We start from the raw sequence: 14,554 nt of genomic DNA on the forward strand, positions 1-14,554 counted from the left end.
AGTCTTAGACATAAACATTGCTTCTGTAGTCGGGACCGTCACACCCCATGATAAAATGCTTCATGGTTTCCATTACAAAACAAAAACTTGCAGTGAAAATCATGAAGCATTCTAAACAAAGACGGCCTTCCTTGCCCCTGAGTTAGTTTTTGGTTGTGAGTTTGGGTTGACGCCAAGGCTTTGGGTGTGTCGGTTTGTACCCCCTCTCTCACTTCTAGTTGTATTTCGGTTGCCCTTGTTGGCTTTCTGCCCTTTGTGGCTTTCCTCTGGTTTAATATATTAATCAGTTTCCATAAAAAAAATTAAAATTAAAATAAAAAAATTAAAATTAAAATAAAAAAAATTAAAAAATTAAAAACATGCAGAATTGGCAGGAAGCTTTGGAAGTCTGTTGTCTAAAATAGTTGTAGTTTGTACTGTTTGAGAAATGATTTCATAATTTTTGTAAACTGTTACTTTAAATATACTGTTGATCACTTCCATAACTTAAAAGATGCATTTCGAATTGGATTCAGTAGTGGTCTAATATCGTATCAGAATTACTATACGGTTCCTAGTCAGTTCAAAACCTCGACCATCATCTTTGAGTTAATTGTCCAAGTCTCATGGTCAGAGCCGTCTCTGAGATTTTGGGAGCCCTGTGCGAAATTTATTAAAGTGCCCCTCCTTAAGATAAGTCTTAAAAAATGTAGGACAATGTATTGACACTAGAAAACAATCACTTAAATCAAAACAAAGTTTAACACTCACTGATTGCAAGTTTAAAAATGTCATTAATAATAAGTAAAAAGAGCTACAAACACAACGTTCACTAAATAGTCAAAAGCAGTTCAATCTTAAACAACTAAACAAGAAAACAAACTTCAAAAACTCTAACTTTAAAGTTTCAATTGAATATGTAACATTATTATATAATAATATAAAAAAATACCGTCTTTTATGGTGTATTATTGTACTCTAAATTTTTGTATTTAGAAAGAAAAAAAATTACACTTATAAGGGGTGTAAGATGAGATTTAAGATGTGATTTTAAAGTTCTAACAAAATCAATTTTTGAATATAGAACATTATTTCATAACAAAAGCAATTTTAAATATAGAATATTATTACATACAAATATTAGGTGACAAAATTTTTGAGGGCCTCTTCAAATTTGAGGCCCTGTGCAACTGCACCTTTCGCACTCCCTCAATGCCCCATGATTATCTAACTGGTTACTTAATTAAGTACTTAGTTTAAGTATATAATCCATGTAAATATAGTAACCATTTTCCAATGGAGAGACACGTACACTGTTCCAACAATCTTCTTCTTTCCAAATAATACCGTTACAATAATCAGCTTATCCATTTCCCTTCCCAAAATTGACCTAACACGATTCAACACCAACATGCAAAAGGGGGGAATTAACCAATACAAGGAAAATTATGTAAGAAAAAAAAAATTTATGCTCTGGGAATAATATAAAGTACTTCATTCTCCATTGTGAAGTACTTTATATATAGCCTTATCATGATAATCTCATTTTCTGGCAATACGAAATCTCCACAATTGCTAGTTATTTAGCAAGTGGAACACAATATTTTAATTCTACCTTTGTGTATGAATGAATTGTAGTATGAAAATGTGAGTGTTAGTATGTATAGTACTTAGTCTTGCATGGAGAGGGCCACAGAGTTGTCTTGAGAGGAACATAAAGAGAAGATCTCTTCAAACGTTCCATTCATGCAATCCTTGAACTTGTCGTACAACATGTACTCGTCGATGATTTCGGGCTTTGCTGTTTTTGTCTCTGCAGCTAAATTGATCTGCGGGAAGTCTTCAAGTTGTAAGGGTGGGTAAGGAAATTGATAGCTATTCAATACGCTCGTATTGTGTGGTATATACGTTTCCTGCATCATTTGGCAAGCGGATACAATAAATTAGTGTTTTGGTGCATACACACACATTAAGTAGACATGTATATATGGAAAATAACATGACGAAGTTTATTGTAAACAAATTATATATATAATGAACTTCATATAAGCAATTACTGGAAAGTTAATACATAATCAATTTCAAACAGCTTTTTTTTTCTTTCAAAAAAGAGAAATAGGGAAGCGCTCAAATTGTTAGGGAGATGACTAAAACTAAAAGGCATTGGGGATAGAGAAGTTGGAGAGGAGCACTTCTGAGGAAAATTAGGAAGAAAGACGTTTGAGTCAGTCAAAAGAAGTTATAGAAGTTGATGAAGAAAGCCCATTTGGATCAGTCTACTATAAAGATTTTTGAATGAAGCTTTAGCAAAAGATATAAAACTCATTACTTGCAACTTTTGTTGCTTTAAGATCAAAAGAAAACTCCAATGCCTTCTTTTGTGGGCCACATCCAACCAATCATAGTAGGGTTTGCGTGTGTTTGAATGTGCCCATGATCATGATTCATTTACGTAGCTTCAACTTATAATTTTATATATATATATATATACGGGGGTGTGAACACGAAGCCTTAGAGGTAAAGCAGATTAGCTATCTACAAAAGTAGAATATTTCCCAAAATGTAGCCTTGGCAAAGGAAGCAATCATATCAGGAAGATTATAAAAGACTTTAAAAGAGCATATTATTTTGTTATAAATGTAGGCGTATGGTTGCAAAACTATTAATCTTAATCATTGATTATGTGATCATGTATGCTTAAATATAATGTTTAAGTTAATAGTTTGATAACATAATAATATATAGACTGTTTAAAAACAAGTGACCCTGACTATTATCATATGATCCTGTTATCCTATGACCCAACTAATGCCACTGTACCACTTCCTATCATGAGCGCGTAAATGTATTGTTCCAAAGAAATGAAATTGTACATGGTACTTAGTACAAACCTGAACTAGATCTGAGGAGCAGTGGACACCAAAAGAGTATAGATCAGCAGAACTGTTCGCTTCATCAGAAGCAAATGTAGCTTGTAAATCATCAGCTATGCCATTTTCAGTAGGTGTGCCTTGAGTGAGATCTGAAGAAGAGGTGTCAGATGGAAATTTGGGATAACCATGGGTGGAATAATTCTCATCTTGATCAGTTTCAATCCCTCTTGAAGCTCCCTCATTAATGCCACTATTTTCTTCCCCAAACAATTGTTCATTGGAGACCCAGATTGAATCCTTGTCTGCATTGTTAATCCCAATTGGCTTTTCTTCTTTGTTATTCTTGGGCATTTGTATTGTTTTCTTGAACACTCGGCACAATGCGTAAGAATCCTGTGGTAGTTCAAAATAACCAAAAAGTTAAACATGGCATGATAAAATTACATATATACATGTAAGCATAACAAGGACAAGAACTGAAAAGCAAATCCAGAAAGAAGAGAGAAAAAAAGAGCAGAAATATATCTGATGCTAAAGTCTAGAAAAAGATATTAGCAAGTACACCTAAGTGTAGACTGAAGAGTCTTTAATCATCATGTTGATAAGCTAATTCCTTTTAAAGGACAAGAAAGAAATTAAAGCAATAAAAAATACAAAGAGTGATATTGAAATTTGCTTTTATTCGAGTCCAAGACATTACATATGTACAAATGATGCCGTAAACTATGACCTGTATATGATGATATTTATGATATTTATACAGGAAGATGTTCATATTCAATTAATGTTCCTAGCTAACTGCTTTGTGCACTAGTTAAAGTGCATACTGGGAAGTGCTCTTTAATATATCAGTCAAGCACTGGATTCATGTACATCTTTATTGGAAACCCTAATTTACCAATAATTCTTCTATGGTAGTTACAATAATTTGTACATAATTAAAGTTTCTCTAGAAATCAGAAACCCTAAAAATCTTTTTTCTCTTGGAAAACTCACCAAACCCTAATTTATAAGGGTGCAAGACTGATATATCTTATTCAGTGAAGCAGCTAGCCCTTATTCATTGTCATTATATGCATATTAAACCATACAACCAGTGATGTGCTACAATACTTATATATACCTTTAGAGATGATGACGCATTGGCACACACAGAATCGACCAGCCGGTACTCATGCATAACCCAGTTGGTTCTAATACCATGAGGGGCTCTACCTCTATAGTACACCAATGTCTTCTTCATGCCGACAGCACGCCTCTGACTACTCACCGCCCTGTCTTTTCCAGTGGCTTTCCAGTACCCAGCTCGAGTGGCCCTATTCGTTCTCGACCCGTTGGGGTACTTCCTATCCCTCGGGCTATAGAAGTACCACTCCATGTCTTTGCTCGGAAGAAACGACTTATCTACAGTAAACAGAATATGTCAAACTCTACGCACAGTTAGAGGATTTCTGGAGTCCTGTTGTAATGGATTCAAGTGTTGAGAGTGTGAATCCTACGTTGATAAATCGAGGGACTTTACAAGAACTTATAAGGGTTGGACTATTCCATATATTTTCCATTGGTTTTGTGATAAAACCTCAACTTTCTTAATTAATTTCGCTTGAAATTCATATTATTATTACTGGAATTATATATTTACACGAGGCAAGAAACAAAATCAAATACTTACCAGGCAGATCCCATGGCTCACATTTGTAGAGGTCGACCTCTGGGATAATTTCTAGCTCAATGGTCCGACCATTGATTTTTCGATCCAGATAGTAAGCAACAAGCTCTTCATCTGTTGGGTGGAATCTAAATCCAGGAGGAAGACTCATGGGTGCCATTGCAGCTAGCACTCTCCGAGTGTGTGACTGTGAGAGAGATGAAGACAAACACACGGAGAGAGAGAGAGAGAGAGAGAGAGAGCAGAACACTGGTCTTGAACTAATAAACTGGCTTGGCTTGTGCGACAATGGACTTTATAGGCCACTGTTGGCATCAAAGCTACAATTAACATTTGCCCTTAGATTTCCCGAGTATTACTTATATTGCTGTTTCCACGACTGATGAGATCCAAGAGAAGAGAGAATGGTTTTTTTGGTAGTTAAGACTGTGAAGTGGGGTTGAAAAGAGAGGGAATATTACTATATTAGGATGGTGATATTTGGATCTTGGCTTTTGAAGAGATTCCATGTGTAAGGTTTTGTGTGAAAACGCTGAGGGAGGGATAAGAAGCTTCCCTGCTTTTGTCTGCTCGCAAACTAACGAAAAACAGAGGCCCCCTCAAAAGGTTGCGTGGGCCACTCAACCGTCCATACCCTACAACACGCAATACTATGCCCTAATAGGCTATTCTTCTATTTGATAATCCCTCTCCAATCACAAACCCTATTGTATACATTACTCGATCGATCTATTTACTTTTATACACACAATATTTGATGTATTGTACTATTGAATACATTAATCAATGACGTTATCATTTTCCACAGCTTTTTTGGTTATTTTGCAATCCATTCTTATATTCTTTGCATACCTAGGTATAGATTAGGGCTTAGATTATGAACATTTGGGATTAGAGTAGCTCTTTGATGAGGTCTGGAGATCATCATAAACGTAGGCAGTATGTTTGTTCAACTATTTCTCTCTCTAATCGACTCAACAAACAAAAAAACTATGTCTCCCTCTAATTAAAGGTTTTGGTTCAAGTGATCGATTCATGCGATAAGAAAGAAAAAAAAAGAGAGGGGGGGGGGGGAGCTCCTCAAATTTCAAAACTACTAGTAATATATCGATTAGCCTTTTATAATTTTGCCACTCATGCTATTCAATCTTGGTAAGAGATTTATGGATAACATAATCTGAACATGCAGTGGTAAATGACGAATTACGAGGTTTCCTTAAAACTAAAAACTGGAGGTCTCAGGTTCAAAACCCGCTGCTGGTGTGGAAGCTAGACATGTGGCTAGGGGAGGCTGAAATGTCTCTATGAGTCTTTTCGGCCCCCGAAATAGGTGGATAACCGTGGTTTGCCACCAATTGTCCCCTTTTTTAAAAAGAAAAGGGAGAACAATGAGAATAACCTTGTAGAGTATGTTAGAGTAACACGCTCAATTACAAGACCAAGGTTAAGCAAATAAACCACGATATTAATCAAAACTACAAAGGCTTTAAAATGCACTGCACAAGCTCTATATGGGCACTATGATGACACTATGAAGTCTCTATAATTGCCCTAAGCGACAAAATGATAAGAACCAACAATCATACATCCAGGACTTGTAGAAGACGAAGCCATAATCGAGCTCAATGGCAGTCCTCTCTGTCAAAACTCTGATATGCTTAATCGATAATAGGCTTTCGATTCAATATATAAAAACGTAGTTTTGTGAGAGTAGAGGCCATCACACACACACACACACACACACACACACATACATACATGTACTTATCTCTCCTATTAGAATCCAAGTAGAAAAACTGACAAGTAATCATGGTCCTATAATGAGTGTATTCACAGGGTTTGTTAATTACATTCCAATCCTTATTCAATTGAAACTAAACCAAACATTTTCCTACAATACTTCCTGCATTAAATTTGAACCAAACAGCCGGCCACAATAAACCAAATCATACTCAAATTCTTACACAGTAAACTTTCACGTTGAAACAATATTATGTTACCATTGATCCAAACAAAACAATTAACCTAATAAATAGGGTTAAACATTTTTATGGCCTTTTGTTTTACGATTTATTCACCAATTTCGAGTTGACGTTAAAGAATGCACAAGAAGTCGATCTGAAAAACTAGAGAATAATGTAAAGTACATGGAACAAAAAGGAAGGGGACAATAGAAGTTCTTAGCTAGGTTTAAATCACACTTAAGTGAAGAGAAATCATATGGTAACTCTATCAAGATAATCGTGAATAAAAAACATCAAAGAGGACAAGAAATAAAGTTGATAAATATACTTTAAATATAGCAGCTATATTCTCTTATAGGACAACGCTTTGCATACAATTCTCGGTAATGTCTTGAACGACAAATAACAGAGTGTCTTCCCTAAAACTAAAGCTATGAACAATACATGTATTGGTACTTTTAGTATAGCATACGATTGATGACGATGATCTACTTTTCCAGGAGGTGGGTCGTAATGGATGTGGGTCGTAATGGATTAATACAATATTTTAGCATGAAAATCAGATGGGAACATAATTATACAATATTCATATGGTATATGAATAGGGCACAAGTATATTATCCAGAGTATAATATTTCTCGAAAAAAAAGGACCCCAATTCAATTCTGTTCATACGTACTTCATGCATTGTATTGAACAGATAAAAGTAGTAATGATATATATGAGTCACAGCATCAAATGATCCTTTTCAGTTTTAATCCAATTGTATTTCGACATGAATAAACAAGTAATAATTAACAGAGACTCTGTTAAACGATCACATGTTTAATCTTCTCATACGCCCTCTTGTTGGATAAGGACTTATTTATAATTGATTTTATTTCCACTATACCGTTCTTACCTAAATAGCATTATATATATTCTTAGCATTGTATTATTAAATCAAAATGTAACACGCCAATGAATATATTTCATACAAATAATTTTACTTATATTATTAAATTAAAGAGATACATTAACTCTGGAAAAACCAAGTTGTTACGGTATAAGAAGTAGAACTCATGATCATACAACAAATTGGAGGATATTTTTTCTTTCTTTTATTTTCAGCTTTACCATGGATGAGTTTGATGGGGCCATTGGACAATTATGATCTCTTTTTATTTTTTATCACAAAGGGAAAAGAACACTTTTAATCTTTTATCATTCAACAGTTGATGACTTGGTGGGGGACCCCTGATCATCTGAACAAATATACCTGACACACCTTCACAGTCTTCTTTTTCTTTTTAATAATTTTCCTTTTATTTTTCCTGCCATCCAAACTGCTTTTTCTTTACCATTTTTTGTTCTCTATAGTGAACCTTTAGTTCCTTTCCTTAAAATATCATTTTCATTTGGGTAAAGACATGCTAACATCTTTCATGATTACGACACAAATCTTTGACTGGTCTCTCTCTCTCCATGACTCTCATACTGATTAACCGAGTCGCGCATGATTAGAAAGGAAAAAGAACGCTGTGTGTGTATATATATATAGCAATCACACAGAAAAAAAAAGTTGAAATTACATATGTTTTATTGTGCTTCACAATGCAAGATTTAGGAAGATGGTTACCAATTTACTAGCTTAATTTGAGAAAGTGTTATTCATACATTCATTTTTACCTTCTACATATTTTTGTTAATTTTTTGTCATTAATCTTCTTCAATGCTTATCCAATGACCAAAAATTAAAAAGAGTGTGTAAGAAATAAAAATGAATGTGTGAATAACACTATCCTAAGTTCAATGATTTTGTCTACGCAACCAAAATTTCCTATAGAAGTAGTTGTACTACATTTTGTGGATCAGATTCTTTTACATGAACATATTAGAATTTAGAACTAACAAATAGTACTATGTGTACCGTAGATAAAGCCATTGTGGTTAGCTGCATGGTGGGTGCGTGTGGAAAATATGTTAAGGTTAAAAAATCTCTTCTCAGATCACGTCAACAACATCTCCATCGCCAGACGGGAATGTTCAAATACCATCTAATCCTTGATAGACTGCCTTTCCTTTTCCTAGTTGATTGCAATTGGTTCTTTTGTATTTACTACATTGCATTTCCTTATTTTAGCCTACCCACAACTGTATATTTTTTTTTGTCAAATGACAAACTTGTTAGATTAGGGAACTAACGAGGTTCAAACCCATGCGGTGGTGCAAGGGCAACACCCTCTTAACCACTGTGGTAGAGGACCACTTGCACCCACAACTACATATAATGGTTGTATCTTCTTGTTGTGTATATCAATGAAATTATACTATTCATAATAAACTTAATTAGGTTTAGGTCATGGATAGGATTCTATTCTTTCCCATTAAGTGATGTATAAGCTCCTTTTTAAGGGTGATCTCGCTTTCCTACTCACGAAGTGAGATTCTGGACAACATGTTGTGATAATGTATTGGGACATCACTGAACCATAACGACAACATGTCATGAGATATTTCCGCACCCATTTGGTACCCGGCCAACATCCTATATCAACACAATATTTACAGGATATCAGTAATATAGAAGACATATTGAGTATATTGGTGGAACCCTATCCCCCTTATGGTATTCAATATCTTTCTTTTTTTTAGGATGTGATTCAACAATCAGAACATTCAATTTTTTGTTTTCTGTCAAGGATTATCCATTCAATTTTTTATTATCCACAATGAACCGCGTTTTTTAGCATAGATGACCAAACAATTTTGAATTCGGATATCATTTTTTGGGGACTCCAATCATTAAAATACATTATAGAGTAGCCTTAGATATGATATTTATAACTTATCATAAGGAATGAAGTCGTCTTAAACCCTATGTATAATTATTTTGTATATACACATGCTTTTAGCCAAAAAGGTGACGAGAGAGTTGTTCACATGCCCTCAAGTGCAAATGCATGAGGGAGCTAGATTGCAAGACTCACTCGTCGAGCATGAATGAAAGTTGACCTTAGTATAAGATGATGGTGTAAAAATTTTGGCTTTCGATCGATCTAAGGTAAAATGCTAAATCCGCCACATTTATTGACCATATTCTTCACGTATGTGCAAAACTTAGTTATGAGAGATGTGATTATGTATTCATCAAATTAAGCGAGAACTAGGAATATGTGCAAAGCTTAAAGTGTTAGCATTGATTTCTTAATTTAACAGTAATTCTTAGGTTGAGAAGTGAACTTATATGGTCATGATTACAGAAAAACAGGCCTTTATATTTGTTTTTCTTTCTTTAAATGGCTTTATGGCTTTTACACCTCAACCACAACAACAAATGAGTTGTACATAACCAATTACATTTAGATAGAGATTAATTAAGGGAGGGAGCTAGAGGGTTATAAGGTCTTTGCAAAGAATTACTTTTTTGTGGTATTTGCCAACCGTCCTTCGCAATACTATGAAATAAAATAATAACCATGATTCAAACTCTAACTCTCAGTCAATATTAAATTTGTAAACCACTTTCCTAACATGTATTTTAGTCACTCAATATTAAACACACACACAAAGAGAGAGAGAGAGAGAGAGAGAGAGAGAGAGAGAGAGAGAGAGGTGGATTTTTAAATGGTTCTAAAGCCATGCAACCTTTCACACGATGATGATCTTACATAAGGGTAAGAGATAAAGCAAAGCAAAGAGGGGAATGGTGGTGGGGATGTTGTGGGCGCTTGTGGAAGACTGTAGAGAGAATAGAGAGAGAAGGTTGGCTTTGAACAATTACAAAAGATTCTCAAATGTCCTCTGTGTCTATATCTCTCTATCTATCTCTATCGACATCATTTTATTTTGTGCAGAAAAGACAAATGTTTAATTAGATTCTTATTTTTCCTTCTAGTGTGAAATTTTTTTATAGTGATCGGAATCTAAGGGGGTACATCATGTGTTTTTATATTAGTGGTGAAAATTTTATTTTTAAAGTTATTAACTTTTTAACACATATATCCTATCATTTGTATAGCAACATGTGGTGTACCACTTCGTGTACCGATCACATTGAAAAATTGTTGGGGATGTATCTTTCAAGTGGGTTCTCTGCCCCTTCTGGGAGGCCACATCTGTCATTTGGTAACCGCATGAAAACAGCTTTAGTTTTCTGACCTAAACTACTCATGCCTATCTAACAACTTGAAGTTGAAGGGTTAAAGTTGGATCAACTCAATCTCAAACACCGAGACATGGTGGTGGTCTGCACTTTTGCAGCCGCAACTAAGACCAAGGGGGTTTGATTTTCAGTTTTCTTTCCTTACCAATTGGAATAAAAGTGTAAACCACCAGATAAGTAGTTAATTAGTTATACTAATAAAGTAGTTAATCATCTAACTTAAACTAATAAAGTGACGCAGGTTTTGATGACTCTTTGCTAGTGTTCATGTTTAAATTCCAATCTATCAATTAATAGGGATTCATGGTTTTTTTTTTTTAGTTTTATTTCAGGATTATTAAAGAGAGGGGGGAGTTCGTATCCTAAACCCATAGGTAGAAGAACTGTAGAAGGTTAACATCCTATCCACTAAGATATTAGACCGTACCTAAAGATTGATGGTTTTGAGTTGCACGCATTTGACTTCGACAATACTATATGTGCATCTTAGGCCTGATTTGGTACTGAAGTGATTCTGAAAAAAGTTCGTATAAAAAAAAGCTGGGAGCTTTTTTGTGTTTGGTAAACATTCAGCTTCAGTTTTTTTTCACAATTTTGGGTGAAAAAAAGCTAAAAACAAGAAGCTGCAAAACCCAGCTTTGAAAAATCGGCTTTTTTTCACATTTGTTTTACATAAAAGTTTACCAAACACTATAATACTGTTTTTTTTTTCAAAAGCATTTTTACAAAAACGTTTACCAAACACTCTACAGCTTTATTTCACAGCCGCTTATTCTCACAGCACAGCAAAAGCAGTTTTTTTTCAAAGCACAGCAATACCAACCAGCCCTTGGTATTATAGGTTGTTTGAATGTATCTTTGTATCTTGCGAACTTTAACGAAAAGTTTCCGGTACTGTTCATTTTAACAAAGAATCACATTTTTACACTAAAACGTCAGTCATGATACTATTCAATTTACCTTATCATTAAAAATAAAAATTTTCAAGTTATTTTCATTAATTTTTCTTTGTATCTTTGGTCAAACTATTCACATACAATTCGAATAGGCTGGTCTAGCCAGTTGGGTCGGATAAATACTCACCGCCAAAAACCACCTCAAAAATTGTAAGAAAAGCATTGTCATTGGGCCGAAACCAATGGGCCGTACAGAGTAAAGGTTCAGACACTTGTGACACCTCAGTCCAGCTAAAGAGACCACGTACTAAGTCTTTAGTCCACGGAAGAAAGACACGTGTCAAGTCCAATAAGAGCCCAATCCAACCTGAACAGAAGAAAAACGAACCGAAAACCAGAGAAGGCAAAAGAGACGGACCGACGAGCTTCAAGTCGAGAATGCCGATGCTGTGGAGGTGGATAGTGAACAAGACCCGTGACTCGACGCCCTTCTTCTTGGCCTTCGCCACCGTCTGCGGCGTCGTTCCGGGCGTTATTGGTTACTTCGTTATGCAGACGACCAACTCCGGAAACCAACAGCTGGAGGCCGAGCTCCGCCGCAACGCCCGACCCGAATCCATGGTGCGTTTCTGTTAAACTCCATGGTTTTCTGAAATTATATTCGGTTTTAAGAAATGGGTTTTGCTTGTAATTCCGCAAAAATTGTTAATTTGTGGAGTATTAGACGAACCCCGTTTCGAATCGCGAGGAAGTTAGGTGATCAAATTGATGATTAGGTTTGTGTGGATTGTTCTTGTTTGATGCAAATTCAAAGCTGCAATCTTGACTTGTTCATGAAGTTGTAATATGTTATATGAGTAATGTGTTTGATAAAATGAACCGTCTTCGTCTATGAAGTGACCTGAAAATTTTGGTGTGTTGAAACCAATGTGTGTAAGCTTCAAACTACTTTAGGTAAAGGATATACATCCGGTTGATTAATTTTCATTCACGAGTTTACAACACATGTACGGGCTCGTTTGGAAATGCCTTTAAAATGACTGATAGTGCTTTTAGAAAAAATGTTTTTACTTTCTTAAAGCGCTTCCCGCAAGAAGCACATACATCCATATGCTAGAATGTCGAAAAATTGTGGTGTTTGATGATATGGAACCAACTCAACCAAGTAGTTTTGCTTCTCCAATATCTATAACAAGGTTGTTTTGCTAAGATTGTGCCTCACAAAATTTGTAGGACCTTGCCTTTTACTTTATTGTTTACACTTTGTTAAAATTCGGTGTGATCGTGAAGCGTATTGGAAGTCTTGAGGCAAGTTTTGCTTCCATTTTTCCTCATTCGGCTCTAGAACAGATGATTGCTCGTCGATAACCCCTCTAAGTTGGTCTCGGTTCCAACATTTACCTTATTTTACATATTCTTCCCATTAGCTTAATTCATCAGAAACAGTGAATAAATCAAATCAAATCTTGTTGAGGAACCATTGCTCGTTCGTGTCTCACCTATTACAAAGGCATTCGGTACTGATCCCTATTGGATCGGAAAAAGTGAAGAAATCTCATGTTAGTATCAACAGCATCATCATTGTTGCTGATAATAAGTTTTATAACATCTTGTTATCGAAAGCTAAGCTAACTTATTTATTTCAAATGGATTTCAATTTCGGGTTGTTCTTGAAACGGTTTCGTACTCTGAATCACCGCAAATGCTGACAGTTTTTTGCTTGAAATTGTGAATCAGAGGATGGGGCAAGTAAATAAAGAAAGATTGGCAGAATTCCTTGGGGAGTTGCAGCGAAAGGAGAACACAAACGACCGCTATGTTGCTGCACTGAAAGGAGAGACATTGACTAGGAATCCATATGTGAGAATTCAACCAATTCCGAAGCCAAGCAATACTGAATCTGAGAAAGAACAGAAGTAGATGGAGTTATGCTGTCAGGGGTATCTGTACATTTCTTCAGAACAACTACATGGATGATGGGTTTTTGCGTTTTTGATGTTATACTTATGCACAACTTTGTGGGATGTGTCTGCTTTTTAAATGAATATTAAGACGCTTTCCACTTTAGATATTTGATTTTTGTCACAATTAGATATTGAAACGCTTTGCGATTTAGACGAAATTTTGCAAGGATAAACTGTGAATGAAGATCATGAACGGTTTGGAATATGAGAAAATATTGTGGAGTGTTTCCAAACGCGCGGTTAGTGCCATATTAAGTTGCTAACTAGTTTTGAGTGATCCTGTGTAATTCTAAATTGCATTTTTATTTTTATACAAGCGATATTGGGATGGCAAAGTTGAACTGGGGGCTTCTGGTGCTGGTGCAAACACTTTTAATTGATGGTATCTCTTATCGACGGAGTGAGCAAGGATGGTTTTTTGTTTTTTTGGTCGAACGAGGGAGGATGACTTTGACGCAACTCTTTCGCTGCTAGAATATGGGTGGACGATAAAATTGATATGTTGTAACATGAGTGAAACTGTGACACCCCCATCACCAGCTGAAGGTAGCAGAAGTAGCAGTGTATCGAGCCTAGATGTGTCGTTGAACATGTCATGTACTTGATCTGCCGGAGTGGGTTTTGGCCTCGCCATCGAAGAAGTCGAAGATGAAGTGATCGGACGATGCCACGCCATACAATACCTTAAAGAGAAAGTGCCTTCGACCATAGAATGTGTGTGCTTGTAGTAGCAATAACTAGAGGACCTCATTCAAATTGAATACAACTAAAAAAAACTTAATTAGACTTGAAGTGGAAGAAATTATTATCATAATTCAAACCATTTTTTTATCATAATCTAAAAGTCATTAGAATGTTTCATTCAATTAAAGACCATTCAACCATTCGGATAAATTGAACAAGTAGATGGTTCATAACCATCAATTTGTTTGACATATATGAATTACTAAACGATCTTTAAACAAAATGAACTTTTCTAGAGATGATCTTTAGACGAGGATAAAGAAAATGAATGGTTCAGATTATGATATTTATGTAGTGAGTGATGTTGGGTCGTCGTGTAAG

At 35.4% G+C, this 14,554-nt stretch overlaps 2 protein-coding genes across 2 annotated transcripts; one reads left to right on the forward strand and one right to left on the reverse strand.

Annotated features, from left to right (window-relative positions):
- Nucleotides 1-1,293: 1,293 nt before the first annotated feature.
- Nucleotides 1,294-4,890, reverse strand: LOC126621246 (NAC domain-containing protein 54-like). The gene is made up of 4 exons (XM_050289648.1): nucleotides 4,525-4,890; nucleotides 3,976-4,256; nucleotides 2,871-3,245; nucleotides 1,294-1,892 (listed from the first exon to the last, which is right to left on the reverse strand). The coding sequence occupies exons 1-4, from the start codon at nucleotides 4,679-4,681 to the stop codon at nucleotides 1,650-1,652; spliced, it is 1,056 nt and encodes a 351-aa protein (XP_050145605.1). The 5' UTR covers nucleotides 4,682-4,890; the 3' UTR covers nucleotides 1,294-1,649.
- Nucleotides 4,891-11,893: 7,003 nt separating this feature from the next.
- Nucleotides 11,894-13,722, forward strand: LOC126621248 (uncharacterized). Its single transcript, XM_050289652.1, has 2 exons — nucleotides 11,894-12,146; nucleotides 13,263-13,722. Exons 1-2 carry the CDS (start codon nucleotides 11,964-11,966, stop codon nucleotides 13,443-13,445), a joined length of 366 nt encoding a protein of 121 aa, XP_050145609.1. The 5' UTR covers nucleotides 11,894-11,963; the 3' UTR covers nucleotides 13,446-13,722.
- The last annotated feature ends 832 nt before the right edge of the window (nucleotides 13,723-14,554 follow it).

This window comes from Malus sylvestris, chromosome 5 (genome assembly GCF_916048215.2).
Source record: "Malus sylvestris chromosome 5, drMalSylv7.2, whole genome shotgun sequence".
Lineage (NCBI taxonomy): Eukaryota > Viridiplantae > Streptophyta > Magnoliopsida > Rosales > Rosaceae > Malus > Malus sylvestris.